This window comes from Sinocyclocheilus grahami, unplaced genomic scaffold (assembly GCF_001515645.1).
Source record: "Sinocyclocheilus grahami isolate Dianchi unplaced genomic scaffold, SAMN03320097.WGS_v1.1 scaffold47.1, whole genome shotgun sequence".
In the NCBI taxonomy this organism is placed as follows: Eukaryota; Metazoa; Chordata; class Actinopteri; order Cypriniformes; family Cyprinidae; genus Sinocyclocheilus; species Sinocyclocheilus grahami.
This window is the reverse complement of record NW_015505226.1, coordinates 81,325-101,646: the sequence shown is the minus strand read 5'-3', so window position 1 is coordinate 101,646 and position 20,322 is coordinate 81,325. Positions and strand designations below refer to the sequence as shown.

The 20,322-nt window shown below is 36.4% G+C and overlaps 1 protein-coding gene across 3 annotated transcripts; it reads left to right on the top strand.

The window, feature by feature from the left end:
- The first annotated feature begins 347 nt into the window (after nucleotides 1-347).
- Nucleotides 348-18,084, top strand: phf10 (PHD finger protein 10). 3 transcript variants are annotated; one of them, XM_016268580.1, is made up of 12 exons: nucleotides 348-451; nucleotides 1,162-1,268; nucleotides 4,773-4,903; nucleotides 5,068-5,151; nucleotides 5,440-5,582; nucleotides 6,514-6,663; nucleotides 9,132-9,241; nucleotides 9,337-9,487; nucleotides 10,208-10,327; nucleotides 16,476-16,584; nucleotides 16,743-16,931; nucleotides 17,866-18,084. In XM_016268580.1, the coding sequence occupies exons 1-12, from the start codon at nucleotides 383-385 to the stop codon at nucleotides 17,949-17,951; spliced, it is 1,449 nt and encodes a 482-aa protein (XP_016124066.1). In that variant the 5' UTR covers nucleotides 348-382; the 3' UTR covers nucleotides 17,952-18,084. The 3 variants fall into 3 exon arrangements, with proteins under 3 accessions (XP_016124066.1, XP_016124065.1, XP_016124068.1); XM_016268579.1 differs by lacking the exons at nucleotides 348-451; nucleotides 1,162-1,268 and adding exons at nucleotides 2,364-2,479; nucleotides 3,212-3,318; XM_016268582.1 differs by lacking the exons at nucleotides 348-451; nucleotides 1,162-1,268; nucleotides 4,773-4,903; ... (1 more) ...; nucleotides 5,440-5,582; nucleotides 6,514-6,663 and adding exons at nucleotides 6,927-7,052; nucleotides 7,217-7,300; nucleotides 7,589-7,731; nucleotides 8,663-8,812.
- The last annotated feature ends 2,238 nt before the right edge of the window (nucleotides 18,085-20,322 follow it).

Genomic DNA, 20,322 nt, shown 5'->3' with positions numbered 1-20,322 from the left:
AAACCAGTGTATCCCAATGTTAGAAATGCAACAAACATAGTCTAAAACAAATCTCAACATTACTTGAAACATTTCAAAAGAAAACCTTAATAATCATTGATAAATAAATGATTAATCATTAGAAATAAATAAACAAATGAATTTAAAATGTATATTAAAATAATAATAATACAAACGCATAACAAATATTTCATGTAAGTTAAGTATAAATTGTTCCAATAAAAATGTAATTAAACGTAAATAAGAAAGTGATTTAAATGAAATCTTGTTTTCAATATAAAATGTTAAAATACAAAGCAGGACTTTTCTTGTGGTGGGACCGCTTCCTCGCGGTCCTAGTTTCCGGTCGGAGTGTGGCGCTCTCTCAGCACAGAGCGTCAACATGGCGGCGGTTCTTTCTCCGAGACCGTGCGATAGCCATCCCGAGGCTCCTGGGACGCGGTCTGCGAAGGTTTGTGGGTGTTTACGGCTACATCTTGTTGCACAGACCACAGGTATAACGCTGTAGCATGTGAGGTATACATCTATGCAGTTACTGCGTCTATAACAGCGTGAATGTGAGCAACAGTCGCCTTTGTTTATTTGTACTATTCTGCTGTTATTGGACTTAAGTGCGGCTTTTGATACAGTGGATCATCGTATCCTGTTTAAGAGATTGGTTTGCATCATGTCTCACAAATAGGAATTGTACAGTGGAAATTGGAGAATTTTCATCAAGCTCAGTTCCCGTCACCTCTGGGGTGCCCCAGGGCTCAATTCTGGGACCAATCTCATTTTCTTTATATTTACTCCCTCTCCGCTTCATTTTTGAGTCCCTTAAAGTCTCATATCATATTTATGCCGATGATACTCAGCTCTATTTTCCTTTAAAATCAGGTACTGATTCAGTGTCCTCTCTGCTAGCTTGTCTAGAGGACATTAAGGTTGGGATGGACAATAATTTCCTTCAACTAAATCAGAAAAAGACTGAAGTTATATTGTTTGGCCCTTCACACCTTTTAAATAATCTAAGTTCTACCCTGGGCCCCCTTCAAGAAAACATCCTAGACCTAGGATGTTCTAGGCAACAACATTAGGCCTAGGTAGCCCTTCTAAACATAATATCTCTCAATCCAGATTGAAATATCTTTGACAGGATCGTATTTCTGACTCTTCGAACAGGATGATATTGAGGAGAACTCCAGTGATGGCAGTCAAGCCCCCAAGAGACGCAGGATGGGCTCAGGGGACAGTTCCAGGAGCTGTGACACATCCAGCCATGAGCTGGGGTGAGAGCTCATTACACACACTCTTCCTATTGTACCATGCTGATCTGTAAATTACTTTCAAGGCAAGACACACCAGATGAATAGGGTAAACAAATAACTAATAGATATCAATGCTACCTCAGTTGATTCATTTTATAATAGGAATTGCAAATCGTTTTTGTATTACATTTTTTGTAATGTATATTAAACCTTTTCAGTCTCATGTTTAAACATAAATATGCAAGTGAGGCATAATCTAATTAAATATGCTATCATTTGCATGCATTTCCAGAGCATAAATCTATTCTTCATTTTGGTTTCTTATTAGACTCAAAGATTTATACAGAGGGGATTTAATTTATCTCTTTTTATCACTCCTTAAAACGGAAAATACTGTCAACCGCCAGAACAAATACGTGCGTTTTTAGGAATAAAACGTTGTTAAACCAGGCGAATGACACATGAACAAACCCCTGTATAAAAACCTTAAGAATATAGATAGGATTAAAGCTGAAAAGTTTGGTGTTATGTAAATGCTGCTGAGTGCAGGAAGAAAAACTCATTTCGAGGAAACGGCCTTTAAAGATATATATTGTAATAGAAATCAAAGGATGCAAAAAGTGCAATAAAAGAAATACAAATTCAAGTGTATTTTGCGTATTTGCTTTCCACTAGTCTGAAGCAATACTTTGAGATGCCAAATAGCCCAAAATCTCAAAATTGACCTATGCTTGGAAAATGAAACAATGTTTTTGCCTGTTCTTGCCTTATGAAATTATTTTCTAAAATAGTGCTGGGCGCTATACCGGTTCATACCGAATACCGGTGTTTATTTTTGTTATGATATGAATTTTTAAAATACTGCAATACTGGTGTATGTCGCTAAAACAACGTTCTGAACGCGACACTGTTTGAAACGGGTCCCTTTTCACTGTTGCACTGTGGTGAGGGAACAGCTGTATGTGTTACTAAGCGTGAAAGTTCAGAAACTGAAGCTGTAGAACTAATTAATTAAACGTAAATAAGAAAGTGATTTAAATGAAATCTTGTTTTCAATATAAAATGTTAAAATACAAAGCAGGACTTTTCTTGTGGTGGGAACGCTTCCTCGCGGTCCTAGTTTCCGGTCGGAGTGTGGCGCTCTCTCAGCACAGAGCGTCAACATGGCGGCGGTTCTTTCTCCGAGACCGTGCGATAGCCATCCCGAGGCTCCTGGGACGCGGTCTGCGAAGGTTTGTGGGTGTTTACGGCTACATCTTGTTGCACAGACCACAGGTATAACGCTGTAGCATGTGAGGTATACATCTATGCAGTTACTGCGTCTATAACAGCGTGAATGTGAGCAACAGTCGCCTTTGTTTATTTGTACTATTCTGCTGTTATTGGACTTAAGTGCGGCTTTTGATACAGTGGATCATCGTATCCTGTTTAAGAGATTAGACCTTGAGTTGGCAGAGATTGGTTTGCATCATGTCTCACAAATAGGAATTGTACAGTGGAAATTGGAGAATTTTCATCAAGCTCAGTTCCCGTCACCTCTGGGGTGCCCCAGGGCTCAATTCTGGGACCAATCTCATTTTCTTTATATTTACTCCCTCTCCGCTTCATTTTTGAGTCCCTTAAAGTCTCATATCATATTTATGCCGATGATACTCAGCTCTATTTTCCTTTAAAATCAGGTACTGATTCAGTGTCCTCTCTGCTAGCTTGTCTAGAGGACATTAAGGTTGGGATGGACAATAATTTCCTTCAACTAAATCAGAAAAAGACTGAAGTTATATTGTTTGGCCCTTCACACCTTTTAAATAATCTAAGTTCTACCCTGGGCCCCCTTCAAGAAAACATCCTAGACCTAGGATGTTCTAGGCAACAACATTAGGCCTAGGTAGCCCTTCTAAACATAATATCTCTCAATCCAGATTGAAATATCTTTGACAGGATCGTATTTCTGACTCTTCGAACAGGATGATATTGAGGAGAACTCCAGTGATGGCAGTCAAGCCCCCAAGAGACGCAGGATGGGCTCAGGGGACAGTTCCAGGAGCTGTGACACATCCAGCCATGAGCTGGGGTGAGAGCTCATTACACACACTCTTCCTATTGTACCATGCTGATCTGTAAATTACTTTCAAGGCAAGACACACCAGATGAATAGGGTAAACAAATAACTAATAGATATCAATGCTACCTCAGTTGATTCATTTTATAATAGGAATTGCAAATCGTTTTTGTATTACATTTTTTGTAATGTATATTAAACCTTTTCAGTCTCATGTTTAAACATAAATATGCAAGTGAGGCATAATCTAATTAAATATGCTATCATTTGCATGCATTTCCAGAGCATAAATCTATTCTTCATTTTGGTTTCTTATTAGACTCAAAGATTTATACAGAGGGGATTTAATTTATCTCTTTTTATCACTCCTTAAAACGGAAAATACTGTCAACCGCCAGAACAAATACGTGCGTTTTTAGGAATAAAACGTTGTTAAACCAGGCGAATGACACATGAACAAACCCCTGTATAAAAACCTTAAGAATATAGATAGGATTAAAGCTGAAAAGTTTGGTGTTATGTAAATGCTGCTGAGTGCAGGAAGAAAAACTCATTTCGAGGAAACGGCCTTTAAAGATATATATTGTAATAGAAATCAAAGGATGCAAAAAGTGCAATAAAAGAAATACAAATTCAAGTGTATTTTGGGTATTTGCTTTCCACTAGTCTGAAGCAATACTTTGAGATGCCAAATAGCCCAAAATCTCAAAATTGACCTATGCTTGGAAAATGAAACAATGTTTTTGCCTGTTCTTGCCTTATGAAATTATTTTCTAAAATAGTGCTGGGCGCTATACCGGTTCATACCGAATACCGGTGTTTATTTTTGTTATGATATGAATTTTTAAAATACTGCAATACTGGTGTATGTCGCTAAAACAACGTTCCGCATAGCCGCTCTTTAGTGTAGATGCATGTTGATTTTATCAGACGATGCCACGATTATAAATGCGAGTGACTCCTGGTTAACGTATTAAAAGGGGTCGTGTTTAGTCACTATTTAGTGTGGTATTTTTTGACAATATTCACTCATCATGACAGTAAAATAGGGCATTCTAAGTCAATATGTTGCAGTATTTCCTCTCTCAATCAGTAGAAAATATGGTTAACACCCGGTCATGCGTGAAAAAAAATACCATAATGTACCGTGAAAGCGGTAAAATTTGTACAAATACCGTGATATAAAATTTTGGTCATACCGCCCAGGACTATTCAAAAATATTTCTTACCAGCCAGTATTTCGCTTGCTTTCTTTCTTTCATTACATTAAAATGTATTCCCTCCTGATAATGAAAATAGTTAGCTGTTTTTCTTTGCACCATCATATTTGACCTATTTGGCTTCTAGGATTTCTGTGAATCCTCACCTGTCACCTGTTTGTGGCTCTATTGGCTAGCCAAAAATCTAGTTTTTAATCTTTATTCTGATGCTTTTACTGTTTATTGAGCCTTGCTATTTCATTACAGACCAACATACTTTCCTGCAGAGAATCTGACGGAATACAAATGGCCCCCGGATGACACAGGGGAGTATTATATGTTACAAGAACAAGTGAGCGAGTACTTAGGAGTCACTTCATTCAAACGGAAATATCCAGGTGTGAACAATAAGCCTCTAACTGTCTGCAGAGGAAAAATTGAACTGAATGGTTTTCACGTTATTGGTCAAATAGTGGTTTGGTTTTCAGATTTAGTTACAAATGCCAGAGATGACTTTTTTTGTATTGTGCTGTCCCAACACCCTCTTTTTTTTCTTCACCAGATTTGGAAAGAAGAGACCTGTCTCACAAAGAAAAACTTTATCTGAGAGAACAAAATGTTATTACGGAAACGCAGTGTACTTTGGGTAAGAATTCAATCTTTCTCATTTCCGTTTCTTGAGTTTGTGAAACTAATAATAATAATTTTGTAAAACTGATAACATGTAATTCTTTATTCTTACCCTGAAAATATCCAATGTAGTGTCAGTATATAAACTCAAATGCTTTACTTTTCCAACAGAGTGGTTTAATTCCTAATTTGCTCCACTTGGCATTTCAGCTTTGACTTGTATCTTAATTTATTGTAGTAGTTGTAGTAAAAAGTTGAGTGTAGTTTGAGACCCCTATAATGAAATTGCTCCCTTCTCCGTCAGGCCTCACTGCTCTGCGCAGTGATGAAGTCATTGATTTGATGATGAAGGAGTATCCAGTCAAACATGCAGAGTACTCTGTCATCCTCCAGGAGCGAGAGCGCCAGCGGATCACTAAAGAGTACTCTGTGAGCACTCTTAGTGCGGTGAGTAACACACACTCTTTTATTTATTATAGACTTTAGATATTACTCTTATATTTTTTTTTATTTTTGGAAAAACTTTTTAATAAGGTTCATTAGTTAACTACTTTACATTAACATGAACTAAGCATGAACAATACTTCTACAGCATTTATTAATCTTAGCTAATGTTAATTTCAACATTTACGAATGCATTATTAAAATCAAAAGTTGTGCTTGTTAACATTAGTTAATGCACTGTGAATGAACATGAACTAACAATGAACAACTATTTGCATTAATATTAACAAAGATTAATAAATACTGTAATGTATTGTTCATTGTTCATTCATGATAGTTAATACATTAACTAATGGAACCTTATTGTAAAGTGTTACCGTTTTTTAAAGAAATAAATAACTTTTATTTAGCAAAGACACATTAAATTGATCAAAAGTGACAGTAAAGACTTTAATTTGTTACAAAAAAATGTATTTCAAAGAAATGCTTTTTTCCCCCCCAAAGAATCCTGAAAAAATTATTACAGTTTGCATAAAATATTAAGTAGCACAACTGTTTATTTTTATTTTTAAATGGACGATAATAATCAGAAATGTTTCTTGAGCAGCAAATCAGTATATCAGAATGATTTCTGAAGGATCATGTGACACTGAAGACTGGAGTAACGATGCTGGAAATATAGCTTTACCATCACAGGAATTAATACAAATTTGAAATATTTCAAAATATTATTATACAAAATATATATAAAAAAAAAATCTACTGTATTTTTGATCAAAAAATGCTTTGCTGATAAATTATATATATATATATATATATAATTATTTTTTTTTAAGTAAAGGCTGGTGTATGCAGGAATAATGATTACGGTAATACTGGTTGTACTTTGCTAAAAGTCTGTGAGTCCTAATGGTCTGACTGTTTTCTTTTTTAGCAAATGCAGCAACAGAATCCTCAAAAAGTTGAAGCCAGTAAAGTGCCCGAGTACATAAAGAAAGCAGCTAAAAAAGCTGCTGAATTCAACAGTAATTTCAACCGAGAGCGGATGGAGGAGAGGAGGGCTTATTTTGACCTTCAAACACATGTAAGATGTGCTCGTATTCTTTAATCTGATTGTGTACTGCGGTGTGTAAAATGCATGTAAAACTGCTTTACCACCCAGAAAACCCTAGGACCTGTCTAACAATATCCTGGCAGCACCTAGCAATGACTCTGAACACCTAAGCAACCACTTATAGACCTTAAGCCTGTGTTATACTTTCCGCGTCCGCGAGTCCGCTAGGGTCCGCTATCTTTATTCTGATGCTTTTACTGTTTATTGAGCCTTGCTATTTCATTACAGACCAACATACTTTCCTGCAGAGAATCTGACGGAATACAAATGGCCCCCGGATGACACAGGGGAGTATTATATGTTACAAGAACAAGTGAGCGAGTACTTAGGAGTCACTTCATTCAAACGGAAATATCCAGGTGTGAACAATAAGCCTCTAACTGTCTGCAGAGGAAAAATTGAACTGAATGGTTTTCACGTTATTGGTCAAATAGTGGTTTGGTTTTCAGATTTAGTTACAAATGCCAGAGATGACTTTTTTTGTATTGTGCTGTCCCAACACCCTCTTTTTTTTCTTCACCAGATTTGGAAAGAAGAGACCTGTCTCACAAAGAAAAACTTTATCTGAGAGAACAAAATGTTATTACGGAAACGCAGTGTACTTTGGGTAAGAATTCAATCTTTCTCATTTCCGTTTCTTGAGTTTGTGAAACTAATAATAATAATTTTGTAAAACTGATAACATGTAATTCTTTATTCTTACCCTGAAAATATCCAATGTAGTGTCAGTATATAAACTCAAATGCTTTACTTTTCCAACAGAGTGGTTTAATTCCTAATTTGCTCCACTTGGCATTTCAGCTTTGACTTGTATCTTAATTTATTGTAGTAGTTGTAGTAAAAAGTTGAGTGTAGTTTGAGACCCCTATAATGAAATTGCTCCCTTCTCCGTCAGGCCTCACTGCTCTGCGCAGTGATGAAGTCATTGATTTGATGATGAAGGAGTATCCAGTCAAACATGCAGAGTACTCTGTCATCCTCCAGGAGCGAGAGCGCCAGCGGATCACTAAAGAGTACTCTGTGAGCACTCTTAGTGCGGTGAGTAACACACACTCTTTTATTTATTATAGACTTTAGATATTACTCTTATATTTTTTTTTATTTTTGGAAAAACTTTTTAATAAGGTTCATTAGTTAACTACTTTACATTAACATGAACTAAGCATGAACAATACTTCTACAGCATTTATTAATCTTAGCTAATGTTAATTTCAACATTTACGAATGCATTATTAAAATCAAAAGTTGTGCTTGTTAACATTAGTTAATGCACTGTGAATGAACACGAACTAACAATGAACAACTATTTGCATTAATATTAACAAAGATTAATAAATACTGTAATGTATTGTTCATTGTTCATTCATGATAGTTAATACATTAACTAATGGAACCTTATTGTAAAGTGTTACCGTTTTTTAAAGAAATAAATAACTTTTATTTAGCAAAGACACATTAAATTGATCAAAAGTGACAGTAAAGACTTTAATTTGTTACAAAAAAATGTATTTCAAAGAAATGCTTTTTTCCCCCCCAAAGAATCCTGAAAAAATTATTACAGTTTGCATAAAATATTAAGTAGCACAACTGTTTATTTTTATTTTTAAATGGACGATAATAATCAGAAATGTTTCTTGAGCAGCAAATCAGTATATCAGAATGATTTCTGAAGGATCATGTGACACTGAAGACTGGAGTAACGATGCTGGAAATATAGCTTTACCATCACAGGAATTAATACAAATTTGAAATATTTCAAAATATTATTATACAAAATATATATAAAAAAAAAATCTACTGTATTTTTGATCAAAAAATGCTTTGCTGATAAATTATATATATATATATATATATAATTATTTTTTTTTAAGTAAAGGCTGGTGTATGCAGGAATAATGATTACGGTAATACTGGTTGTACTTTGCTAAAAGTCTGTGAGTCCTAATGGTCTGACTGTTTTCTTTTTTAGCAAATGCAGCAACAGAATCCTCAAAAAGTTGAAGCCAGTAAAGTGCCCGAGTACATAAAGAAAGCAGCTAAAAAAGCTGCTGAATTCAACAGTAATTTCAACCGAGAGCGGATGGAGGAGAGGAGGGCTTATTTTGACCTTCAAACACATGTAAGATGTGCTCGTATTCTTTAATCTGATTGTGTACTGCGGTGTGTAAAATGCATGTAAAACTGCTTTACCACCCAGAAAACCCTAGGACCTGTCTAACAATATCCTGGCAGCACCTAGCAATGACTCTGAACACCTAAGCAACCACTTATAGACCTTAAGCCTGTGTTATACTTTCCGCGTCCGCGAGTCCGCTAGGGTCCGCTATGGTATGCGTGATGTAAAAATCCCCGTCATCGGGGAGTGTGAAACAAGTTTGAAAACACACTTTTTTTTTCTAGGTCTCATTGCTTGTTCGCTTTTTTGCTTTCACCTGTAGATTATTCAGGTACCTCAAGGAAGATACAAAGTCCTCCCTCCAGAAAGAACCAGGACCGGTCCATACCCAGTTGCCCTCATTCCTGGACAGTTCCAAGAGTACTACAAAGGGTGAATTCTATCCTCCACTGTACTTGAGAACAACGCAAGCCTTAAATTTGTTCCGTGTTCTGACTGGGTTTTTCTTGCCTCATTCACGTTTGTAGGTACTCTCCAAATGAGCTCCGCTACTTGCCCTTGAACACAGCTCTATACGAGCCTCCACTGGACCCAGAGCTGCCTGCCCTGGACAGTGATGGTGATTCTGATGATGGTGAGGATGGAAAAGAAGACGGCAAAAAAAATAAAGGTTCCTCGGTAAGTTGATTTCATGTAACTGCCTGTTACTTATAAAAATTCTCAGTTGGTTTAGTTCGTTCAAATGTGATTTTCAGTCTATAGTTGGACAATTGTAAAGATATCTAGTGCAATTTAGTGTCTCAAAAGCAACCGCGAATTATTGAATGTATTTATTTATGCATGTATAAATGGGTCCATTTGGATTTCACTTTAAAGTGAATAAGAAACAATGTTTGCAATACAATTTACTTTTATAATCTGACATTTCCGAAATCCAAAGTGGTATTCAAAGAGGAAAAATGTAGGCTAGGACAAGTATTGTTAATGTTAACTTAAAAGTATTGCAAATCATTTCTGATCATTGAAATAATGCTGAAATCTAAATATGAATATATTTCAAACTTAAACTTTTTTCAGTTAGTTGCCAAAGCAACATTTCTTGTTTTTTCTTTTTTTACTAAAACGACTAAAGCTGAAATAGAAACTAAGGCAAAATGTACATATAAAAAAAAAACTAGTGAAAATGACAAAAGCACATAATAAAAGTGCTAAAACTGAAACAAAAATATGAAAAGACAAGCTAATTCAAAATATTAATAAATACTCTATAGAAGTATAGCCTAAATTGGATCATGAAAAGTGGTCTCTATATGAAAGGGGACATCATCTATAAAGGAAAAAAATGACTTGTGGATAATAGGAAGTGTATTAAATTATTATTATTTTTTTCACTTACAGGACAGTTCATCAGGAAACACTTCAGAAGGAGACAGCCAAGACAGTGGAATTCAATCCAAAGTCAAGAGCAAAGACGCCACTCCTCGCACCGTCCAACACAAATCTGCCCCTGGGTACAAGGTAGAAGAAAAAAGCCCCTGATCTTTTTTTAAAATAACCCAGCACCTCTCTTCTCCCCTATTCGCCACCCCTCTTTTCCAGCACTTTCAGCAGAGAAGTCCTCTTTCTTCTGACTTGATCATCAGTACATGGTCCACACACACACACACACTCTCTCTCTCTCTCTCTCTCTCTCTCTTTCTCACACACACACACACACTCTCCCCCTGGTGGTCATAGATCGGGACTGCACGTGTCAATGGAACTTGTTGTCAGGTTGAAGACTGGCACTCATTTTTTTCAGTGACAGTTCCTGTGTTCAGCACAGACCTTTGGAGCAATAACATTTTTGTGTGGTACTGCTGTTAGTTTAGGTTTTTTTTTTTGCTGTGTTGCACTTGTGAAGGTAAATGCCCTCATAAAATGAACAGTACTTCATATAGCTTAAAATACCTCTATTTATCTCGCTACCTGCCTGTCGGTTAAACTGAAGGGCATGTGAGCAGTTTCATTTGGCTGCTAAACACTAAAAAAAAAAAAGTACTAATAATCCATAGATATGAAACGGTAGGAGAAATATTAAGGGTGCACTCAGTAATGTTTTCCTTGGTTTACAAATGTATAATCATAAGAAAAAAAAGAATTGAATATGACTTTTGGAGAATGACTGAAGACTGCAGTAAAAAAATATATGATTCTACATCAGGGGTCCCCGAACTCGGTCCGGCAGAGTTTAGCTCCAACCCTAATCCAACTTGAACCTGCTAATTAAGGTCTTACTAGGTATACTAGAAACTTGAAGGCAGGAGTGTTGAGGCAAGTTGGAGGTAAACTCTGCAGGACACCGGCCCTCCAGGACCGAGTTTGGTGACCCCTGTTCTACATGGACCGAGTCGTCTCCTTAACACCGGCCCTCCAGGACCGAGTTTGGACAGCCCTGCTTTAAACTATGCCTTTAACCGTTAAACAAACTTACTGAGTGCACTAGCTTTATTTGTCAGCCTAGTGATGCTTTACTCTCTTTCAGGCATGAAATGGTTATCAAACTATTGTTTGGTATAACATTGTCAAACTGAATATCAGTGATTTTCTACACTGACTCTATGGGCACCTTAAATATGCTTGATATCTGTGTTTCCTTTGATTTACTCTGATTAAATCGTGCAAGTTGCTTTTTTTTCTTGTCAAAATGCTTGCTGGATCAACAAAAGGTTTACCTTTACACATGACAAATTATCCACAATACAAAACAAAATTTATACAAAGTAAAGTACACTACACAAAAATTTGGCAGTGTTATATTGCAAGAAATGATTTAATAACTTGCCCGCATATGCTTGCATTACATTTCTGCTTGCTTAGATTATGCTTTGTGCAATAGGTGCGTTTTTTCCGATGGTTTAAATTTTCTTGTTTGAAAATGTTCATTCTTCTCTAACGTGTTCTTGTTTGCATATTGTTATTGGACAGTTAAACAATTTTAAAATACACCCCAGCTAAAGGCTCATTTTAGCCCCGTCTTCACTTTGATTTACTCTGATTAAATCGTGCAAGTTGCTTTTTTTTCTTGTCAAAATGCTTGCTGGATCAACAAAAGGTTTACCTTTACACATGACAAATTATCCACAATACAAAACAAAATTTATACAAAGTAAAGTACACTACACAAAAATTTGGCAGTGTTATATTGCAAGAAATGATTTAATAACTTGCCCGCATATGCTTGCATTACATTTCTGCTTGCTTAGATTATGCTTTGTGCAATAGGTGCGTTTTTTCCGATGGTTTAAATTTTCTTGTTTGAAAATGTTCATTCTTCTCTAACGTGTTCTTGTGGGGAAAAAATGTTTGCATATTGTTATTGGACAGTTAAACAATTTTAAAATACACCCCAGCTAAAGGCTCATTTTAGCCCCGTCTTCGTTATTAGTTTCCTTCGTAGCTGTGTTTTCTCAGGAAGTGTGAGCAGTGTAAACTGTCCCAGGCTGTTCTCCAGCAGTATGCATAGTAGGACGATTTTCTGTTTGCATAAGTATCCGGATGACCTGCTACATATGTCAAAGAATTCTGCCAGTACACTACAGTGCACACTGTTTCCCACAATGCATTGCACTCTAACGGAAGTCTGATGAATTCCAGAATTAAATGGAATTATTTTGCAGGATGAGAACTATACTGCACTCATATGTAATGTTATACGGTCATGTGACAGTAGGCGTGTTTCCATTACAGATTTGCACAAAACTTTGGCGATATTTTATAAATGTCGATAAAAACGTATTGCGAAATGACGGCGTTTCCATTAACCAATGTTATGCGACTAAAATGTAACCTTTTGCCACTCGTGATAAGTCATGGCAACGGATTTTGGCTATATTTATTCAAAGGAGGCGTAAACGTGTATCTTTACAGAAGCAGCACAGTGAGCCGCTTCAGAAACGTGCGTGGCGCGGCTGGAATAAACACAAGCATTGACTAGAGTTCAGCTTCAGTGGCCGTATCAGAGCCACACTGCACCGCAGACGTGTGCAGTGTAAATTGTCTAAGCATTAATGGTAGGAAAGCCCCTTATACTGGAGACCGGCCACGTATTAAGTGTTTCTTGGAGGTTATAGTTAATTGAAGAATGATCATATGACTTTTTACATGCGCCATGTGACCTGTAAATGCGAAAAAATAACGTTTCATTGGAGTTTTGCAAATTATTCCTTTTTCGCATTGCCTGAAAGACCACCTCATGTGAGCATAATAACTTTTTTTGCGATATATGGACGTTTTTGCGAAATTGACGCGTTTCCATTAGGCATATTTTCAATTCGCAATTTCAATTTGAAGGGTAATGGAAACGCGCCTAATGTAGCACACTATTGGTCGAAACGGTTTGAGTTTTAAAACCATTTAAGTTTGTCAGGATTAAAGGCCTGTTCACACCAAGGACGATAACTGGAGAGACAACTATTATCAACCCAGTCTCATAAAAGTACGTACCTCTGGGTACTTTTCTGCAACACTGTTTTTACGTTCCTTACTGCACGTTTCGCCGCAGTTTCAAAGAGAAAAGTCCACTGAGTCGCGCTAAAACACGGGTTCAATACGTGAACCCTGGCACGTTTTTATTACGGAGACCGGCCACGTATTAAGTGTTTCTTGGAGGTTATAGTTAATTGAAGAATGATCATATGACTTTTTACATGCGCCATGTGACCTGTAAATGCGAAAAAATAACGTTTCATTGGAGTTTTGCAAATTATTCCTTTTTCGCATTGCCTGAAAGACCACCTCATGTGAGCATAATAACTTTTTTTGCGATATATGGACGTTTTTGCGAAATTGACGCGTTTCCATTAGGCATATTTTCAATTCGCAATTTCAATTTGAAGGGTAATGGAAACGCGCCTAATGTAGCACACTATTGGTCGAAACGGTTTGCGTTTAAAACCATTTAAGTTTGTCAGGATTAAAGGCCTGTTCACACCAAGGACGATAACTGGAGAGACAACTATTATCAACCCAGTCTCATAAAAGTACGTACCTCTGGGTACTTTTCTGCAACACTGTTTTTACGTTCCTTACTGCACGTTTCGACGCAGTTTCAAAGAGAAAAGTCCACTGAGTCGCGCTAAAACACGGGTTCAATACGTGAACCCTGGCACGTTTTTATTACGTTGATATAGGTACGTATTGCTGTGTTTTTTTATTACGTTGCTTCAGGTATGTACTGCGGCGGTCCAGAATTCAAATATCCGGGGACTGTCGCTAAAAGTTAATGCGCTATCGTGTTGGAAGCTCCTCGCCTTTCAACTACGTCTCCGTACTTCCTGAGCTACCGAACAAACCTACCGTCGATGAAAACCCATTGATATGAAGCTGGATATGTGCGATGCTAACGTTCAAAAGCATCAGTTTTCAAATCTCCCAGCATATTAAAATAGTTTTGAAGTCATAACATGATATTCTTCAAGTAATTGTGCGAAAATTACGCTTTATTAATCGAAACGCTGTAAATGTGTGTGAAAAGGAATAAAAGGTGTTGGAGTTTTACTGCCCCTAGTGTTCATTTCTTTTGGAAACTGCAGTGATATGTACTTATTGGTACGTGTTTCGCGAAAATGTGCCCCCGGGGTACGTTTTTGCCATGAGACCAGGTTGACTATTATATATAACTATAGCAAACTATATTAGCATCCACACCAATGGACGATAACGTTCCGTTTATTATATAAGCATGCTGCAGTTTTGTCGTCTGCTGCTTTAAATGCTCAAGCTCTTTAAAGTCAGGTGGATTCTGACTGACTGTCGATATTTATATCGTTCATCTGCTGGAAGAAATCTTTCTGAATGCGATTCCAATGGCATTGTTCTTGTTATAGTCGTGATATGGACTTACCTAATAGTCATATGAGTTGTCATCTTTGGGGTGAACAGTGTTACATGCTTAAGGTGTTTTCTATTGCAATTCATAATCTTGTTTATTATAGGAAGATTTTTTTTTTGTTTGTTTAATATGGCCATGATATCAGAGAGGCTGCCATAAGTGTGTTTTGGAAATTTGAAAACATTACACTTTAAACAATATGACCACGTTTTAATCGGATTTGAATGCGGTGTTTTAGTCATAAATCACTGCAGTACATATGAAAGCCTTCATTTATTTAGAAGACGGTAGGTACAGCTTCTGTTGATCCTCTCACTGTACAGTTTGCTGTTGGCTGATTTCCATCCCTCTTTCATGCAACCTCTCGAGTCTTGTTAAGTGTGTTTGTAGTTAAACAACATTAAATGTTCCTGTTATGTGATATATAAATATATATATATTTTTTAAATGTAATTCTCTTAGTTCAGCTGATATTTTCCTACTGTGACAGAATGAAGGATTTTGTCCTTTCGTTAACATAACTGTGAGCTTCACTAACATCTAAATGTGACTTTAACCTGTAGCCTGGCTCTGGTTTGTTTTTCCACAATGTTGTCACTGCTTTTTTTTCAATTTTTATGGTAGGGCCTTTGACATGTCGGTATTTAGAGTAACCTTTCGAATAAAGAGGTTTTAAAGAAATTAGACTGTAGAGAGATTTCTTAATGACTGTGAGCACTGAATGAAAGTGTAAGTCTGTTACAAGTAGCACAAGAACATTTTCTATTTTGTGTGTTTTTTTTATGCACTTATGTTACACTTTACATTGGCTTTTGCTTCTGCCAATTTGTTTATTGGGGTGAGACACCTTTCTTTGGATTATCTATTGTAGCAAATATGTATGTAATTATTGTGAAATATGTTTTGTAGCTTCCTCTATCCAAAGCACACGAATTTTGAACATTGCAATATTTTCTGCATTGCTAAAAATGTTTTCTTGAGTGTTTTAGTTTTACTGAAATGGTCTTCGAGATTTTGAATTAATTTAAGTGGCCATATAGTGTGTCAGTCTTGATTATAAATACTGTATATTAAATACATTACTGTTAAAACGTTTGGGTTCAGTAAGAATTGGTAACAAATGTTTTTGAAAAGAGTCTCACCAAGGCTGCATTTATTTACAAATAAAAAAATAAAAAAAATTCAGAAAAAGCTCATATTTTTGAAATATTATTACGATTTAAATGAAGTTGTCTGTCTGTTTAATAGACGTTACTCCAGTCTTCAGTGTCACATGATTCTTCAGAAGTCGTTTTAATATGCGGATTTGCTGCTCAAGAAACATTTATTTTTATCAATATTGAAAATATTGCTTTTATATTTTTGTGGAAAACGGTCACGATTCTAATGAATAGAAAGTTCAAAAATCTTTTGTTGTTCCATTATAAATGTATTTTGCTGTCACTTGTTATCAACTTAATGTATTCTTTCTGAATAAAAGTATTAATTTCTTTAAAAAAAAATCTTGCTGACCCCAAACTTTTGAACAGTAGTGTTTTATCGTGATTTATGTCCCTTTTTTTTTTTTTTTGGTCTTTGTTGCTTGTGTATTTATACATTTATATGCATTAACCATTCTTAAAATTTAAATATTAGGCTATTATAATACCTTTTTAAGATCCTGCATCCAGTTCACTCTGGTATTTTTACAAATTTAATTTTAAAAATCGTAGTGGTTTTGATTCAAGCATAATATCACATGGTGTGTATGACCTTGGTTGCCTTGGCGTTTATAGCATTACTCTGCCCTTGCAGCCTAAGGTCATTCCCAATGCTATATGTGGCATATGTCAGAAGGGTAAGGAGGCCAACAAGAAAGGCAAACCGGAGGCTCTCATCCACTGCTCCCAGTGCCAGAACAGCGGTAAGTCCAAACGCTGCCTAAGGCAGAGTTTACTATCCGTTTAGTTCTCAGTTTAGCCAGCATGGTTTAAAACAAGTGCTAAAAAAAACACTCAAATCAAATCAAGATATGTTTATGTAGTATATCGGAGCTGATGAGAGGCCTGACTTTGTGTTCAGGTCACCCGTCCTGCTTGGACATGAGTGTGGAGCTGCTGTCCCAGATCAAGATGTATCCCTGGCAGTGCATGGAGTGCAAGACGTGCACCGTGTGCGAGCAGCCGCACCATGAGGAGGAGATGATGTTCTGTGACAAGTGTGACCGAGGTTTCCACACCTTCTGTGTGGGCATGGACTCCATTCCTCTGGGTGAGTCTCTGACTTACATTCTTTCTCATATGTGACCCTGGACCACAAAATCAGTCTTAAAGGAACACTCCACTATTTTTGAAAATAAAAATAGGCTCATTTTCCAACTCCCCTAGAGTTAAACAGTTTTACCGTTTTTCGAATCCATTCAGCCGATCTCCGGGTCTGGCGGTAGCACTTTTAGCTGTAGCTTAGCATAGATCATTGAATCTGATTAGACCGTTAGCATCTCGCTCAAAAATGACCAAAGAGTTTCGATATTTTTCCTATTTAAAACTTGACTCTTCTGTAGTTACATCGTGTACTAAGACCGTCGGAAAATGAAAAGTTGCGATTTTTCTAGGCCGATATGTCTAGGAACTATACTCTCATTCCGGCGTAATAATCAAGGAACTTTGTGCTGTATAATATCAGTGCGCCTGCTGCACCCATGGTACGGCAGCAAAGTTCCTTGATTATTACGCCAGAATGAGACTATAGTTCTAGCCATATCGGCTATTATTCCTGTGATGGTAAAGCTGAATTTTAAGCAGCCATTATTAATACATTTTTATTCATACTGACACATCATATATATATATTGTGTAACAATTTGAAAGACTTATGATTAATTTAATGCACCCTTTCTGAATAAAAATATTATCATCTTAAAAAAAAAAAAAAAAAGAAGGTTAATATTGTTAAGCTGACAAATAAGGACTACTGTCTCGAGAATAAACTCTGGAACACAAAAAAAGGGCTTTTTTAAAATAGTATTTATCTATTTTAGGTGAGGGTCAAGTAGTTTTGTTATAATAGACTTTACAAATATTGTTTTATATTTTTGCTAGTGAGTGTAAATATAAATATAAATGTGTCCTGTCAAAGGGATATTTTTGAACAGTCCAAAAGGCCAATATTCCATATTTTTTTAATTTTTTCCTCTCACTCACAGGTTGCTGGGTCTGTGATTTATGCAACAAAGAGTTGTCTACACCTCAAAAGAAACGAACAACAAAAACACCAAAAAAATCGAAATAAGATCCAAAAAGTCGACCAATTTTTGACAACACTTTGGTATTCATTTCTATTATTTGAAGTCCATATTTGTTTTGTATGTTGCATGAAATTTTTTTAATGTTTTTATACAATTGTTTTCGCTTTACATAAGGGTTTTTGTATTGTTTACTTGTTTAAAATAAAGTTGAAAACAGATTTTGTGTGTGCGTCTTACTGTTTTTGTTGTTGCTCACTCCAGTGCTTAATAATTCTTTCTTAGCGACAGTCATAATTCAGCCCTGAAATGTCCTGCTGCTGCAGTAATTATACAGCATTCTAATGAGCAGCAGGAGGAGGCACAGCCTGTTTTAACTACACCATAACAACACAAGTCAGCCGTCTCAACTTTCCCTGTCTAGTTAATGGGACTGTATTTTTTGTGTTGTGTAGCAGATGGCACGTGGAGGTCAATAGTGAAACAGCAGGTGACGGCTGCTCTGCCACCTGATAGGTGTGTTTGAACCACAAAAGACACGCCAACCTGCTCAGTGCTCCCTGGAAAAGAGACACTTGTGAAAGCCTCGTCACAAAGGATCCAGCTTTCCGTTGAGCAGTCAGGGTCTGTTTTGACCAAGCCACAGGTGATGTCTGGCCGTTTAGAGTCTGTGTTGTGTAACTAGATCCAGACAGCATCAGATAACTTTTCAAAAGCTCTCTTTTGGAAAGAGAATGATATGCCGGCCTTGAAGAAAATTAGATTTATGCAACCAGGGGGTAGTGTATGCCGTCTTTGGCTGTTCTGATCAAAATCTGACAATTTTTACAGCGTGTCCTATTAAATTTCAACTCGGTGTCCATTGTGTTTCTTATTGGCTTCGTAAAGTTTAAACTTTTGGATGGGTGTGCAGATAGCTAATAATGAATCATGGTGTTAGCTACATTTAAAATACAAATTGAATTTGCATTAGACAAAATATCAATAATAATATACACTACTGGGGGAAAAAAGTTTGAGGTCAGTAAGAATTTGAATGTTTTTGAGTCTCTCAGCTCACCAAGTCTGGATTTATTTGATCAAAAAAAAAAAAAAATACAACAAAAACATCAATATTGTGAAATATTATTACAATTTAAAAGAACTGTTTTCTCTGTTAATATATTTTATAACGTAATTAATTTCTGTGATGTTAAATCTGAATACCGATTCGCTGCTCAAGAAACATTTTAACATTATTAATGCTGAAAACGGGTGCTTAATGTTTTTGTGGAAAGCATCATGCAAATTCCTTTAAAATAAATACCACGTGGTTGGATATTTTATCTGATGCAGTGGTATTCAGATGTTTAAATGCTGTCGAAGTGAAATGTAGAATATTTGTAACTTATTTTTGACGAATGTGCGGTGAGGTTTCAGGCATACAGTCAAAGTAAATTAAGAAATGTGGTCTAAATAGTTGGACTGTTTTACTGTTTACATGCAAGGTTATTTGACATGTGAAGGAAGTAACATTAAGGTGGGAGAGGAGCTGGATGGATGCCACCTTCATTGCCTATTGCGGTAATACATTAGAAGAGTCCGTTTACATTTAATTTGACTTTAGTGGTGTTATTATCGAGAGCTTCAGAGTTGCTATATTTGATCAAGAATGAATGAGATGAATTTGTGTTCAGACTGCACCTTTGGGAACCACACGAGGGCACACTTACTCTGTTTTCATGTTTCCCTCAGTAACCGAGCAGGAGCACTGGGTCGTTTGCAGCACATTATATATATATAGCCTAGCTTAATGCATTGGATAAACATATTAAACTTGCCATTTCTAAAGACAGAAATTACTTTATTTACCTTTTTGTCCAAATATCACAATTAGGTCAAAGCTGATATGAATTTGAAATCATTTTGCTACTTTAGTTTTGTGGACGTCGCAGTGTTTACCTTTTTTGCTGGCTTTTAACATTGAGAAGGCTTTAAAGGGGTCATATTATGTTGCTAAAAAGAACATTATTTTGTGTATTTGGTGTAATGAAATGTGTTTATGCGGTTTAAAGTAAAAAAAAACACATTATTTTCCACATACTGTACATTATTGTTTCTCCTCTATGCCCCGCCTTTCTGAAACACGTCGATTTTTACAAAGCTCATCGGTCTGAAAAAGCGATGTGTGCTGTGATTGGCCAGCTATTCAGTGCGTTGTGATTGGCCGAATACCTCAAGCGTGTGACGGAAATGTTACGCCCCTCACCATACTGTGTTGATGCCGTGTCCGGCCGGAGCGACGACACAAAAACATTAAAACCCATTACAAACGAGGCATTTGTTGCATCCAGTGGGGACATAATTACTGATTATAATGACTTATTCTGTCTTTTTACGCGTTGCGTTGCATTGCATCGCGCCTCGTAAACATAAAAC

Excerpts from the sequence above, each read along its gene's own strand:
- phf10 (XM_016268580.1), top strand. The coding sequence starts at position 383 with ATGGCGGCGGTTCTTTCTCCGAGACCGTGCGATAGCCATCCCGAGGCT. Across the intron at positions 1,269-4,772 it reads ACATCCAGCCATGAGCTGGG|ACCAACATACTTTCCTGCAG; the intron begins GTGAGAGCTCAT and ends ATTTCATTACAG. Across the intron at positions 9,242-9,336 it reads TTCCAAGAGTACTACAAAGG|GTACTCTCCAAATGAGCTCC; the intron begins GTGAATTCTATC and ends TCACGTTTGTAG.